The following is a 15,263-nucleotide window of genomic DNA, read 5'->3' as shown; positions in this document are numbered from 1 at the left end:
TTGGTAACCGCTACACCAATTTCTTCCAAACTTGGCACAGTTGTTGGTCCTGGTACAGCATACCAACTGGCCGAAAATTTCTAAAATCGGACAATAACCACGCCCACATCCCATATAACGGTAATTTCGAGAAATACAAAATCTTCGATAAATCAGTAAATATTGAAGCTAATTTATTCAAAATTGATGATTGCAACAATTCTTTACCAAGAAATACGTTTATGATAAAATTTTGGAAAATGGGCGTGGCCCCGCCCACTTATGATCACATATATGTATCTCGCTAACCGTTCTAGCAATTTGTACCAAGCTCGGTCTGGTTATTGTGCTTGCCACATAAAAGCAAACCGGCGAAAATTGTTGAAATCGGACTAAAATTGAGGCCGCTTTTCATATAACGGTAAATTTCAGATATGCTTGAAATTTCAATATTTCGAAATTTAAGGACGCTAATTTACTTAAAATGTATACACCCCGGCTTATCATGTAGTGGTAGCTTTCGGAAAGGTGGAAAACATATATTTAATACTTGCGCCGGGTATTTAATGTTCGGCTCCGCCCGAACTTAGACTTTCTTACTTGTTTCTTTTTACCTTTGACTCTTACAATATTTATTCATTGATTTACAAGCCATTTTCAAATACAAGTATGCGGTTTTATCTGCCCATATTGCTTGTATGCTAGCACATTCATATCCTTTCATTCATGCATTCAAGCGGAAATTGTTTTCACTTGTCATTCTAATCGCATTTACTTGACCCCGTTTTCACCAGCAATACGAACCTGCCGTATGTTTCATGCTGCTTTCCTACACTCAGCCTTTCAATATATTGTCATACAACTCATTCAATGTACTATTGTTCTTAAACGATAGGATCTATGCCCAATAGTATGTATCCATTTGTGTTGGAGTGATTTTTATTGCTTGGTTTTTTAATAAGCTTTGCAAGTGATTTTTTATCCTGTATTGTCGTCCTTATTTTTCCATGTGTGTTTTGTTCTTTGTACATGGAATTTTTATTGTTTCCTGCTTTATCTCATTTTAATTTTACTGCTTTTGCTTGGATTGAAATTTTCATTTAGAAACAAGTATATTTATGCGCAATGGCCCTTTGTTCTGTCAAAGCAGGCTTTCTGACATACTACATGGGCCTATCAATAGGGCCCTTAGGAAATAGGTAAAAAAGGCAGGAGTGAGAAAATGTGATTTTATGGCATTGTACGCTGATGTAATCCGCAGGAAGCACTGCTGCGTATGTCACTTCTGGTCTGTGCTGGCTACTTAGGTATTTATATACATATCTGTATTTATTTATGGCACAATGTATGCATCAATGAATTTTTTATGTAAGCAATTTTTATTGAAGGTCAATTGGCTCTGCGAAAATGTGTGTCCTTTTATTGTTAATAGTATTTCTTTTGATGAGATCTTATGGTCATTCGTTAAGGATGTTACACTGTAGACGATATTAATCGCGCACCTTTACCATTGGTTTCATAATTTTGCCGAATGATGTACAATTTTTATGTTTTGATTGGAATTTTAATGTGCAATAAAAGACATTCCAGTCGTGTGATTTAAGATTTTATGCGCATGTACAATATCTGTTTTATCTTTAGGATCACACTCTCAAAATGTAAATGTTTGCCACAAATATTTATTTATTTATTTTTAAGAATTTTCTATGAAAATAAAGTTCATTCTCTAAAAAATTGTAGTTTAAAAATTTTTAGAAAACAAAAAACTTTAATAAAATTTTATAAAAATTTCGAACTTTTTCTCAGAAGTGTTAGAAGTTTCTGGGAATATACTTTTATAGCCCATTAAATTTTAGTGTCTAAAAATTACCGTTGATTTTTAGAATTTGTTTTCCTGAAGGTGTTGCGGTTTTCTTCTACGCATGTGTATGAGCAAATCTTACGAGCTGTTCTTTTTCAGTGTTACTCCCTTCTCTCACCAGAAAAAAACGCTAGTATGTAAAATAAAAAATAAATCAAGTATTTGAACAAGTTTAGCCCCAAGACGTCTATTTAGGCGATAATATACCGACATTACTATTTTTTCATTGTTCCTCGAAAAAAACAATCTGTTGTTTTTTAAATAACTTTGAGAAGTTTTCAAATAAAATGTTGATGCTAGAGGCAATGAAGTTTGGCATCATATACAACATACCAGTGGTGTTTCAAGAGTGTGCCACCAAATAAAAAAAAATGGCAGCATGCAGAAAACCTTTCGCAGCTATTTTGTAATTTTTGATATTCACCGATTTATTTTTCTTTTTTTTTTCATTTCAAAAGTTCAAGTTACTTCAAGATTTTAACATTATACTGAGAAAATGTTCTTGCCAAAGCGAACCAATTTAGAAAGAATTAATGAAACTAAGGTGCCACCAAATGAAAAAATTACATTCATTATAAGTTAACGATGATTTGAGAAACAAAAATTTCAAATTACAATTTTTATTGGCATGAAGAAACTAATACATATATTTGTCACGAGTACTGTATAAAAATATTCCACACCAATATTTAATTATTTTTACATAATTTGACTTTTAAGCAAAGTCTTGTGAGTATGTGTAACGACTCGTGAGATTTGCTTGTATGTATGAAAATAAATTGTGTTTATTTGTTTATGGAAGCAAGTGCGACAAAAAAAAATTAAAAACCAACGGAGCATATAACTGTTTACTCAAAAAATTCTAACACTTCTGAGGAAAAAGTTAGAAATTTGGAAGGAAATATATTGAACTCTTTTTTTAGTTTTACGCAAAGTTTTAAACTTGCGTCTATTTGGGTTTTGTTATAGAATGAACAGTATTGTGATTGCAAATTCTTAAAAATTTGTTTTTTTTTTGCTAATTATAAGCCTATTTAATAACAAATTAATATTATTTTTTTGAATTAAAAACGGCCTCAAGATCAATAAAATTAAAAATAATTGAATAAAAACATAAATAGACAAGTCGAATCTTGGTGCAATTCATACTTATGCAAAAAGTCTCTTTAAAGAGACGATCTGCTTCTTCTAACAGTATTGCCATTTACCTTTTTATTGAAAAAAGAATTTAGTGGTTCCATTTCCCTCAAAATAAGGTGTAGTAACTGTAAGAAAGTCATGTATTAAGAGATATATATGTGGTTGACCCAACTAAACCATTTTCCCAGTGTAGCAGAGGCGCACTCCAAAGTGATGCCCCTCTGGACAGCGGGATGCTAATCGTGAAATCGCAGACGGATGGTTTTCTACAAAAGGACTTCATTGTGGGTGCAACTATTGGCATTGAGGGGTTTCTAATAATATTCTTCCGGAGTCAATTGTCAGAACCTTTGTAAACTTTAGATCTTAGGCAGACGAGCCTTCTTACAATCCAGAGAATGCTGGAAGGTAGCTAGGGCATATGTATGCAACTACAAAGATATTTCTGGTTAAAATGGACCGCAGGCATTTAATTGAACCTCTTGGATTCACAAAGCTGCAACTCCCAATTCTACGTACTTTTAAACGTGTGATTAAATCAAATAAGTAAAAAAAAAAAAACAGTAATAAATATTACTCACCTTTTTATTACATTCGCATTTCAATATCCATTCAACGGCAATGAATTTGTTTTCAATTTGTATTTGATGTGATTGCAGGAATTCCTGATCGATTGGCTCCAGCGACACAGTATCCCATAGCTGTAGTGGCGACTGTCCGTCCGGCTTTTGCTGCTGTTCGGCAAAGCTGATGGGATCATTGGCATTCAAAGGGCATAACAACTCCACCTGCAAGAAAGAGGAAAATCAGAAGAGAATTAAAATTTTCTAAATACAAAAGCTTGATGACAACTCGAGGGGCTAAGGACTTCGCAAGAGCAAACCGGTCTTAAGCCTCTCACTAATTCTGACCCCACGATTGTAGCGTGCAATCTCATTGATTGCATAGGGAGTATCAGGGCGACTTCGTGAAGGAGTTTCAATGAAGGACATTTGGATTTCGACTTCGAAAAGTTTGGATGGGTTCATGAGCGCCATAGAGCGGTGGATGGAGTCCCAGTAACGAGACAGAAGAGGAAAAAAATGGACGGACTCTGGAATCGATCATTTGCTGTGATGACAAAATATGGGGAGACTTCAAAGCCGAAATCAATTGTAGTGGGCCTAACTCGTATTAACAACAGTAGTGCTACAAGTGAAGCAGTACAACCCTAATCAGGTGCCATCACGTACAAACATTGCAAATCTATGAAGCTGTCAATAAAATAGGCTTCGCCACAGTGTGCCTTAACATGACTTGTACAGGATCAAGATCTTTACTCAACCTATCGGCCTTTTTGGAATTGAGAGGAGTACATAATGTCACACGATAAGTTAATGTCAGTACGACTACAATACTACGCCTATCGAAATTCGAAAATATTGCTGATCTTATTTTCTGGAATACCCTAATGTGTATATTTATATATCAATTATTTTTCACTCACCTGTATGGTTGTAGAGACCGAGGGTACACAACATTTTCCCGAATGCTGATGACAAAGTCCACATAATTTCGGTCGATATAGCTTTCGTGAAATGCAGGCGCCCAGTCGTATGCGTGCAGGCCCAAGGCGCTGCAAATTGCGGCATTCGTGTCCTTTCTGCAAAGAATATACGATTTATTGATTAAAAATTTTTTCGAATTGAAATCGAAAATATAGGTATACTGTATTTATACATATACATATTTCTTTAACAAAAAAATAACATCGAAAAAAATCACAAAATTATACTTCAATGCTTAAGCCACTTAGATTCGTTTTATTTAATTTAAAAGAAAATATGCAGACATTTCTGTATTGCTAATTTAAAGCTTCCGTTTTGTATTTATTTTTGTTAGTTGTGTAAAGATTGAATTGCCTTCTTAAAGAATGCCGACGACTCATCCTTAACAATTTAATGTATTCAAGCTGCAAACAAACATCGAAGATTTCTCTATGCAGACAAGACGACAACAGACAAGATTTGACAGCTTAAACCGCTTTGTTTTACGTAGAATGATCAACTTAAAATTCTGCAGGAGGAAACGTAAAACTTTTAGCCGAAAGTTACAACAACACACCTACCAGTATATTAGGGTGGCCCTTAGAAATATCAACCCCTAAACTTTGTGCGTAAATTTTGTTTATATTTTGTTCTACGTACAAAATGAAGACATCTTCGAAAATTTCGAAATTTTTGAATACATTTTAGAGCTCGCTACCAGAGTTCGAAAAATTGATTTTTTTTTATCGCAAAAATTCGACAAAATTTCAATTTTTACCAACTTTGGTCCGATAAAAACAAGTGACGTGAAAAAGTGCATTTTGAGCTCAGGAAGTCCATACTTAATAATCCATATACACGAGTTTTTTGGTATTTTTTTTTCAACATAATTATTTGCAAACCAGTGTGAACTTAGAACAAATTTCTTAAAAACGGCTCTCTCATTCACCACTCCAGGTGAAAAGCTACTTTGAGAGAAAGCACTTGAATTTTATCTCGCTTGCATCGCTTCAACAGTTTTTTTTAAATTAAATTTTCTTTTAATTGTTAAATTAATATTAATTAAGAAAAATTTGTATTTCTTAAATTAAATTAAATTTTTAGAAAATTATTTTATTTATTTACCGTTTCAAACGTTATTTACCGTTTCAAAGGGAAAAATAAATATTTCTTAATTTCGATAATTTTTTATTTTATTTTTTAATTATCTAAATATTTTTTTTTTAATTTTATTTTCCTTTCTGGGTATAGATTTTAAAAGAAAAACCATATTTTTTTACTTTAGTTAATTTTAGGATTTTATTTTATATTACTTCTTTTAATTTTTTGTCTTTTTTAATTTAATTTTCCTTTATTTTTTTAGATTTTGTTTAAAAAAATAAATTTTTTTATTTTATTTAATTTTTAGTACACATCAAATTCTTTTTTATTTAATTTTTTTCATAATTTAATTTTGCTTTAATTTTTAGATTTTATTTTTTTGAAAGAAAAATTCCTATGTAGATATATTTTTAATTTCGTTTAATATTTATTAAAAATACTTTTATTTATTTTTGCTTTATTTTCGTTTTACTTTTTATTTAATTATCTTTAATTTATTGGTTTTGATTGTGCTTTTATTAATTAATTTAATTTTTAAGAAACTTATTTTTAACAATTTTATTGAGCTTGAGTCTGTTTTTAAATGAAAATTAATTTTCTTACGAAAAAATTTTGTATTTCGAAAGACTGTGGTGAGTTGACGGGCCGTTGCCCGAATTTTCCTGTTGAATTTTTTCAAACCCTGGCAGCAGGCCCTAAAATATATTTAAAAATTTAGAAATTTTTGCGAATGTCTTTATTTTGTACATAGAATACAATAAATGGGGCGCTATTAAAAATTTAGATGTTGATATTTTAAGGACCACCCTACAGTGTGTACATAAATAAATATGTATGTATGTATATGAAGCAGCGAAAAATAAATAAATTTGTATGCGATAGTAAAGTAAAGAGATTTTGTGATTTTTAAGCTGTTGTAGAAAAATAAAACTGAAGTGAACGGATGCGTAAATATTTTTTTTAGCTCTCTGTCCTAAGTTGAGAAATGCAATTGTCTGCTGGGGCTCTTAGCTTGCGGTTTTGCTTGTTATTTTTGGTTGTTTTGCTTACTTAGATTAGCAATTTTTTAAATAAAAAAATTTCTGCGTAACAAAGCATAAGTGCAACAAAAAACAATGTAGTTGGGTTAAAGTTTCCAAACCAACAATGGGGAAATTAAATCGAAAATAAAATCGAGTTGTGAACATTAACTAAACTATGAATTTGTGAGCAGCAACTAAATTACGCTGAATAATATTAAAGCATATAAAATTTCGAAACTAATTTTTTTTTTTGGCATAGCAAAATTTTGATTTAAGAAATATCCATCGCCAACTTACGCGTATTCGGTGCTCCTCGTGCTCGAACAATGCATTGTAATTTGTTGAATCCTTAATATCCTTAGGCTCACTTACAACTAAATTGCTCGCCGCCGCTGCCGCCGCATTATGGCTAATTAATTGTTGTTTTTGGTGCTGTTGTTGCCGGTGTCGCTGTTCGTGCGCCTGCTTTTGTTGAATTGCTGTGGCTTTCTGCGCCAGCTGTGACTCTTCCAGTGGTATTGCATAGTTTTTGTTTATTTTACTATTATTGTTGTTATTGTCTTGATCACATTTGCGGTTTTCACATAGTCGCAAGTTGCTCAATTGCCGGCAGCCTGCATTCGTGCTGGTGAAGCGCGTCGAAATGCCAAGGCCACAGGGTTGTGAGCAAGGCGTCCATGGACTTGTAGAGGCATTGTGGCAGGTGGCGTATACTGCAGCATGGAAGAGAGAAAGGGACAGTTAGTGGGTAAGAATGTTAATTAAGAGAGTGAAGAGAATATGTATATTAGGGTGCCTCACCAAAAAAAGTAGCGGGTTTTTTTCACCGGAATTATAAAACTTGTTACATTCTCAGACTTTCGCCAAAATATTTCGGAAAAATATTGAGATTTAGGTGAACTAGACCGATTTCAATATAGCGCCAAAAATCTAACTATTTTGATTCCAGTCAAAAAAAAAAAATTAAAATTTTTATGCAGAGCTTTTAAGCTAAAAATCTTTTATATTATCTGAGGTGATTTGCTGAAAAAATATTTTTAGAAACTAATTTTTACTCGATTTCACAAAAAGGTTATCGATTCGTTGGAATATTTTTATTATACCGATTTCTACAATTCTTTTTTTTATCGAGAGGTGGTCCCATACTAATTTGGTTTAAATCCAATCATTGGATCATGAAGAAATTAACGATAAACTAAAATTTTTATATGAGGATTGAAGTTGGGTTATTTTTGTATAAAAAAAGGTTTATTCTTTGACAAAAACCATACAAATCAAACACAATAAACTCATGTTTTCTTTTTTTAATATAATCTACGACTCCTTTCGGATCCTTATTTCGGAACGCTCTATATTTGGCTAGCCGGATTTTGTTCACGCCAGAATTTCTGCCACCAAAAGAGTCCGAAATGGGTCCGTCTGCTTGACTGGTCTCAGAATCATATTTATGACGAAAGAAACACTAATTTTAGACTCATAAATTCTGAGCAGTCAAACCATTTTTTAAAGGGCTTTTACGTTTTTTTTCCATTATTGCCAAAGTGGACATTTTTCTTATCTAACTTCACTCTTATTTATTATATTCCTCTTATAAATCTCAATATCCAGGTTCGCATATATCTTATGCCAAAATAAATTCTTATCAAATCCATAAATTTTTGTACTTGTTGGTCAACGAGAGAATGAAAGGTTCTCAAGCGCTAAAAAAAAGAAACACCAAAAAAAATATATAAATCCTGGCCATACAACTTCCTTCCAGTCGTCCTTCATTAATCTCTTAAAGAATTTTCTTTTATTTTTATCACAATGCAATGTTTCATTTCCTTATCCTTGCATGAGTAATTACGCCTCCTTTATCATTGCCTTCAGCATTACACTCGTACGCGCTCGCTTTGTCTTGCTGCCGAAAATTGCTCGCCTGTGCCTTGTGCTCATAAATATTTCTTGTTAATTCGCCTTAAAAATCATTAAGTTTTGCCATAGCTGCTATTGGCGGTCAACATGCCGCCCAGCTATCTACATGGATGACTGTGTTGCCCAGCCGTGTTGGCCTCAGGCGGATGCTGTCTCAACGAAGTGGTAGACAACGCGATGCTATGGTATGGTAGTTATTGTTTTTGTAACGCCCACAATGGCCACTGTGTTTGCGTTTACTTATCCAATACATTACTATGGTACATACATAAATACACACACACACACACATATGTATGTAAAGGAATATTGCGCTACAGGAGGCAGACTTAAGTATAGTTTTTTGTTTTTGTTTTCGCATATTTGTGTTGCTGAAGAGCTGGTGAGGAAACACAAGGCCACGTGCTTCCTTGCTTATTTGTGTAAAATTCTTTCAATGTGTGCTATATGTGAATGGTACACTGAGCGAAAATTTTAAATTTTTTGCCGCATATGATTACTCAATAAGTTTAAGGTTCAGAACAGCGCCTAAATGTTTACTAAAATCCCAATTTATTTCCAAAAATCCCATTCTTGTAGTTTTATCACCCAATTTTTTTCACTGTGTATTTTACTTATTCTACCGTAAAATGCGTTCATTCCTCGAACACTTACCATCAGCTGTGGGATTCTCACACAGCCACATTTTACAGCAATGGCCCGGCACCTCCACCAGACGTGGCGATCTGCATGAAAGCGTATCCTCCGGCGCCGGCAGTTGCTCCTTCGGACACAGCGATGAACAGGCATGACGTCCATTCTGCAGCGAGGGAAAATAACGGAAGCTCTTAAAGTCAACTATGTTTTTTATATGTAAATATGGGTATACATACATATATCTGCACAAATGTATGATGTGAAACAAAGAAACGTTAATAAAGGAAGGAACACAATAATTATCTTAAGAAAATGGAAAAATGTTGAAAGTGCGTAAAAAATCAAGGTTAAGGCAATGAATGTAGAAATGGAAAAAGAAACAACGCATAACCACCCTTATATACGAAAGCAGATATGCATTTGTAGGTATTATTTATATGGCGGATAAAAAAGGAAACAAGGAATACATTAAAGAAGAAGCTTTGTTCTAGTAGTAAGAATTGCCGAAAAAATGCCTGCATTGCCTGCGGGAAGCAAACGAAAATTAATAAAAAGGTTGTCAGACTGGGCGGCCCAGTCGCAAATTAACAGATAATGCAAAGAACGTAAGTAATAAGAAATAAAATGTATAGCACCGCAGCACAAAAGAGAAGCAATAGTGTTCAAAATGTAAAGGGTAGTTGTGCAATCATTGTGCCCCGAAGATTGAAAAGGCATTACCATATATGAGTGAGATACTTATGGCTGATTGTGATATTGTGGTACTATATCCCCATTTGTTAATGCATCTTTAATGTGGCGAAAAATTGAAGTGCTTTTTTGGCTTCAGATCTTTACTGTATCCAAAATAACATACCTTCAAATAAGTGTTGACAGACAAAAAAATAACAGCTTCACTACCTCAAAAGATCGGCCCGAATCACAGCATTCGATATCGGACGTAAGTTAGGCGAGGTTGGAATGGCTAGAGAGACTTATTCCGAGTAACAATTCGATCACAAATAAAACGATTCAGGCCCTGATAAATTATATTGAGGTTGAGAGAAGAAACAGGTCAAGATTTAAATTTTGATTGGTTTTAAGATTAAGACGCCTTGTCAAAATTGGAAACAAAGGTTTCACACATCGGTTAAGGAGGACGGATGGTGCAAGAGAATGAAACCTAGCTGTAGATATATAAATATTTTTCACGGCTGGATCTAAAATGATAACGCAACAGGGTGCTGGCATATACTGCCAGAAATTGGACGCCAGGCGGGCAATAAAGTTAACTTACTCGTGCAGCATATTTAAAGCGGAAGTTTTCCCTAAGAGGATAGCAGCAAAGCTAGCCTACACCGAAACAACAATCAACTTAAAGGTAAACATACACGAAGAAAATCAGGTGACAATTAAGGTAGTTACCTCTTTTAGTATTTCATCTAAAAACGTCTTTCGCAGCCAGGGATCCATTGATAGGCTGGTCGCAAACAGAAGACTACATATATCTATTGGATATTCGAGCACGAAGAAATAGACTGCAATGCTCATCACTTGTCTGACTCTCAAATGGACAAACAACACACATACGTAGGCCACTCTAACACTTGTACAACGAAATTAACGGCAGTGTAATCACGGGCAGTTCAGGGCTAGCTGGAATAAGTTAACCTCCTGCAAAACTGTTTATACTCGCTTTATTGTTATCCGATTGCTTATGCAGAATATTCTGGTGGCTGCTCATGCACAAAAAATGGGTAACGCTAACATAGACAGGTACAGAAAGTGGCATAGGCGGGACATCAAAAAAACTCGACAGCACCTTTTATGTATGTCCGACGCTGTAAAAAACACGACTAAGATGCTTCGGAAGTTAGAAGACATCTCAAAAGTATAGCTAAAATTAAGACTGAAATTCCCAAAACGCGTTGACTTCCTTTTTGATGTCTTTTTTAACGCCTAAAATCGAACTCCAGCTCGTAATGCTAAGGACTTATCTGTCTATGTATGGCTCAACGCTGGCCAGATCTACTTAACCTATCCCAACCACACAAGCTGCGATGGTCATAATTTTTGCGAAAGCGACAGCTATTTCGTTAGAACTTACCACAAGGTAGCCCCGGTATGCGTTAGTACATATTTTTTTTTGAAGCATGTATTTGCAGTTGTCTATAAGCCTTGGTACCATTTTACTTTAGCTTAGGACCTCTAATACAACCTAAAATATTTGTATTCTATGGTCCCACTAGTCCTTCTACCAGCGAAAACACATACACTTTTTGAAACCTAGGTTCACAAAAGCCTTCAGAGCGCACCCATCTTCAACTCGGTATTTATGTATAGATTAATCTTCGCTGATACTGTTGATTATCAGTCTATTAATTGTCTTTTTCAGGAATAAAATCTTTTTAAACTCAATAGATCAAAAGGCAAACAGTATTTGTTTGAGAGTTTGCCGACGGAATCATTAACTAGAAGGAATTATTTCAAACTCTCTAATTGATACTTTAAGTTTTCGTTCTTCATGCCTGGTTCTCAACAATAATGGCTGATGATCGAACGTCTTTGGTGATTTCAAGGGCTTCTGTTGATTTTTTTTTTTATTTTTTTATTGAAGTCTTCAGTCATTTTATTGAATGACCAGTAAATCAATTTCACAGATATTCCTCATGCTTCGCCATGAATCCTTTAATAGGCAATATTTATATTTGCGGCCTTGTTTGAATTGAGATTTTTATGTAGAGTCACTGCCAGCCACTTTTTCTCTTGCGCGGACTCAACTAGTTAGGGGAAAATAGCATTTATCTATCCAGAACAGAGAGTTTGCGTTTGAGTAAATGACATGAGGAGTTCTGTTTGTCGTCCCAAGCAGTTGAATGTTATATAATTTTCGTGTAGCCTGCAGTTAGCGAGTGGCATGCTTGAATATTTCTAAAAAGATGAAAGCGAAAAGGAAGTGGGTCTTGACTGCCCACCTGTCATATCGTGGCTGGTATGTAGCAACACACCAGTACCAGTCACCTTCTGCTCAGCTACCACGTTAAGCCCATATGCCTACTTTCATATGAGGATGCTTTCGAAAGGAGATCGAACTGGAATTAAAAGGCTACTAAAAATTTAGTCGCACATGTCTTTCATTTCGTTGATATTGTTGTGGGTATTAAAGAGTTAATTGGAAATATGTGCTCTGGCCAACAATAATTTGCACACTGATGACATTCTGAAAATGGCTGTAAGATTAGACTTTAGGGAAAATGTAGTGCAAGCATTCCGATATTGAAGTGAGAATACGTTGGAGATGAGCTAAATGACAAGTTGTCAAATGTACATATGTATGCAGGCACAATTGTGCATGCTTAAGTTAATAACAGAAAGGAGACAAAACCGCATATACACATGCTACCCTTTCATATATTCAAATAAGCAAGTGCACAAGTGCCTACATATAGATACTGCCACTGCTTGCCACACGTGTTGCAATATACTACTTACTTGCATGTCGGCTTGACAATATGTGAACGTGTTTGCTGCTGAAATTGCTTAAACACATTGGCATTTTTTCATTACGTTGATAGAATTTTACCTATTCTCGTTTCAATACAATTTTTATTTTCACCTACATAAATGTGTAGCACCTGCATTTTTTATTCATACCCAGTGTCGCATTTACTTGCATCCTCACTTTGTTGAAGAAATCCTATTGCCACATAAATTCAATTTACTCTAATACGCTTTGGCATTTTCTGCAGCATTGAAAATGAGAAATAAAGCAATGTTTGCATTTAACTAGTAGCCCTGTAGAGAAGGGTGTCATCGATGCTGATACTTTGAGGAATTGGTGGCTTTGGTAAATATTTAAAAATTCTTTTTATTGTGATTACAAACAGCTCTTTTTTAATTGAATGGGCTCTTCAGCTGGCGGCTGCCTTTGCCCAACATTATTTCTGGACTTATTGGGAAGGGTGCTTTTGCTACATTAAAGCTTCTTATCTTTCTGTCGCGTGATGCTGCGAGTACCGGGTTAGTGCACCCTCACTTTCCTGTTTAATATACTATGTATACCAGATATTCACCAACCACAAAATCTTAAAATATATTCGAGAAAGGAGGATCAACATACACGATACAATTTTAAAGTCCACTTTCCGCAAGACGAAAAATAATTTGCGTGACTGTTTGAATTGGATATACCAGAATAACTTACACATATCGTCACTAGACACGAATAAAGGCGCGAGTTTAAAAGTTTACCGCGAAAAAAGACATAAAAAAACTTCAACGAAGATACCCGTCTATACCTAGTCGACGGCGAAGAAAGACGCGTAAACTTATTTTCGCGGTCAACTATGTTTACTATCTTAGCGGGTGTATTAGTATGTACATTACCGAAAGAGTTTTTGGAAATAATTCTGAAGTGACAGTCCTTGGCTAGGTATAAATCTATGTTTACGCGTCTTTCTTAGCCGTCGACTAGGTATGTCTTCGCAGAAGTTTTTTTTATGTGTCTTTTTTAGCGTCTGCAAGCGGTCATCTGTCTTGGAGCAAGCGGTTCGCTATATAAACGTCTACTTGGTTAAGAAACCCAAACCGTCCTCCTATCAATGCGTGGTGCGCTGGGTTTCGGACGCGCCAGGTAAAAATAGGTTCCAATGCAAAATTATAACAAAGACTCGGATGAGACGGGAAGGCAAGCGTTTAAGGGACTATGATTTGAACGCAGGCATCTGGAATGCCCAGCCCCTTAATGGCGAAGGTGCCTCTGTCCGGCTGTTTGATGTCCTCGTAAGGACAAAAGCTGACATCACCGCCATCCAAGAGAGGCATTGGACAGAATAAGGCAAAAAATGTCTGGAGCCTCGCGACGTCTACTACAGCTGCCATGTAAAGTAGCGCAATTTCGGGGTTGATTTGTAGTGGGAGAGAGGCTAGCGTTCGGCGATTATAATACGAGGGTTGGTAAGGAAGGAATATTTTCGAATAAATCAGCCCTCATGATGAAACGTCCAATAATGGACTGAGGCTGATCGTCTTCTCGAGGTTCAAAACATATGCAGTACTGGTTAAAGCATAAAAAGATCCATGAGGCTATGTAATGGACGGAAGGCAAGCTTCCAGTGTTTTAGACGTACGTACACTCTGAGGGCAAAACATCGACTCGGACTACTGAGGTACGAGTTTAACCCCGTGTAGTAGCCAGGCCGAAGTTGGGCTACTGTGATCGGAGCCTCCCGAGGCAGACGAAGCTCTGTCTCGTCCACGTCAGCTGGTTGTGTGCCCAAACCGGCATTCACAGGTCGGGAGTCTATGTAATTTGAGACCCCTGTGAATGTTGTTCAAGACCCGTCGATATGCTGTCCGTCAGTTCGTATAGATGCCTTCTGACTTGCCTGTGTCTTTTCGGGTACCCAATTCAGTGGCTCCCAACTAAGAAATGCTTGCAGAGCATTTTGTTGTGCTTTCTGACGGGCAGCATTTGCGCCTCCTCATACAGGTGACATTCTGGCGATATCAGTAGACATCCAGCCGCTGTCCGGAGTGCCGTGTTTTCTGTTGTCTGTAGCTTCGTCCACTGCGTCTTGCTGATCCCCCGAGGACCACACGGGCACTGCGTAGTTTAGAACCGGCCGGCCAATTGCCTTGTATGTTGCCAGCAACGTTTCTTTGTCTTTAACCCAGGCGCTGCCGGCTGTGACTTGAGGACCTTGTTGCCGCTCTGTAAATTATAGACAATTGCGGTTGTTTGCGCCGATAAGGAGAGCAGACTGTGGAAGGTAACCCCGAGGATTTTCGGTTATAACGCTTGGTTCAAGTGAAAAAGACATATTTAGTTTCTGAAAACAGCCGCAAACAATTGAACATCTAAAATTTTTCCGACATCCAGTTTGCTTTAAAGTGACGGATGCGCTAACGCTTTTTGATGTAGTATTTTGCCTACAGGCATTTTTCAAATACCAAATCAAATACTTACCTCCAAAGGAAATTGAGAGATAAAAAAGAAAATGAGAGTAAAACAGCAAAAAAAAAAGAAAAGCCTAAATAAATGGAAAAAGTGTAGGAAACAGTGGAATTGAAATAATAAAAGCGCTAACAATAATATTGAATGAA

At 35.8% G+C, this 15,263-nt stretch overlaps 1 protein-coding gene across 1 annotated transcript in view; it reads right to left on the bottom strand.

Moving 5' to 3' along the window:
* LOC118747203 (putative uncharacterized protein DDB_G0282129) overlaps positions 1-15,263 on the bottom strand; it is a 145,241-nt gene that overhangs the window by 69,457 nt on the left and 60,521 nt on the right. The window contains exons 6-9 of the mRNA XM_036481193.1: positions 9,198-9,380; positions 6,927-7,342; positions 4,467-4,622; positions 3,562-3,768 (exon numbers count right to left, since the gene is read on the bottom strand). Coding sequence (XP_036337086.1) covers positions 3,562-3,768; positions 4,467-4,622; positions 6,927-7,342; positions 9,198-9,380 — 962 coding nt within the window. The remainder of the gene's footprint in view (positions 1-3,561; positions 3,769-4,466; positions 4,623-6,926; positions 7,343-9,197; positions 9,381-15,263) is intronic.

This window comes from Rhagoletis pomonella, unplaced genomic scaffold (genome assembly GCF_013731165.1).
Source record: "Rhagoletis pomonella isolate Grant_MI unplaced genomic scaffold, Rhpom_1.0 Rhpom_scaffold_00011, whole genome shotgun sequence".
Lineage (NCBI taxonomy): Eukaryota > Metazoa > Arthropoda > Insecta > Diptera > Tephritidae > Rhagoletis > Rhagoletis pomonella.
The sequence above is the reverse complement of the archived record's forward strand: the minus strand, read 5'-3'. Positions and strand labels throughout refer to the sequence as shown.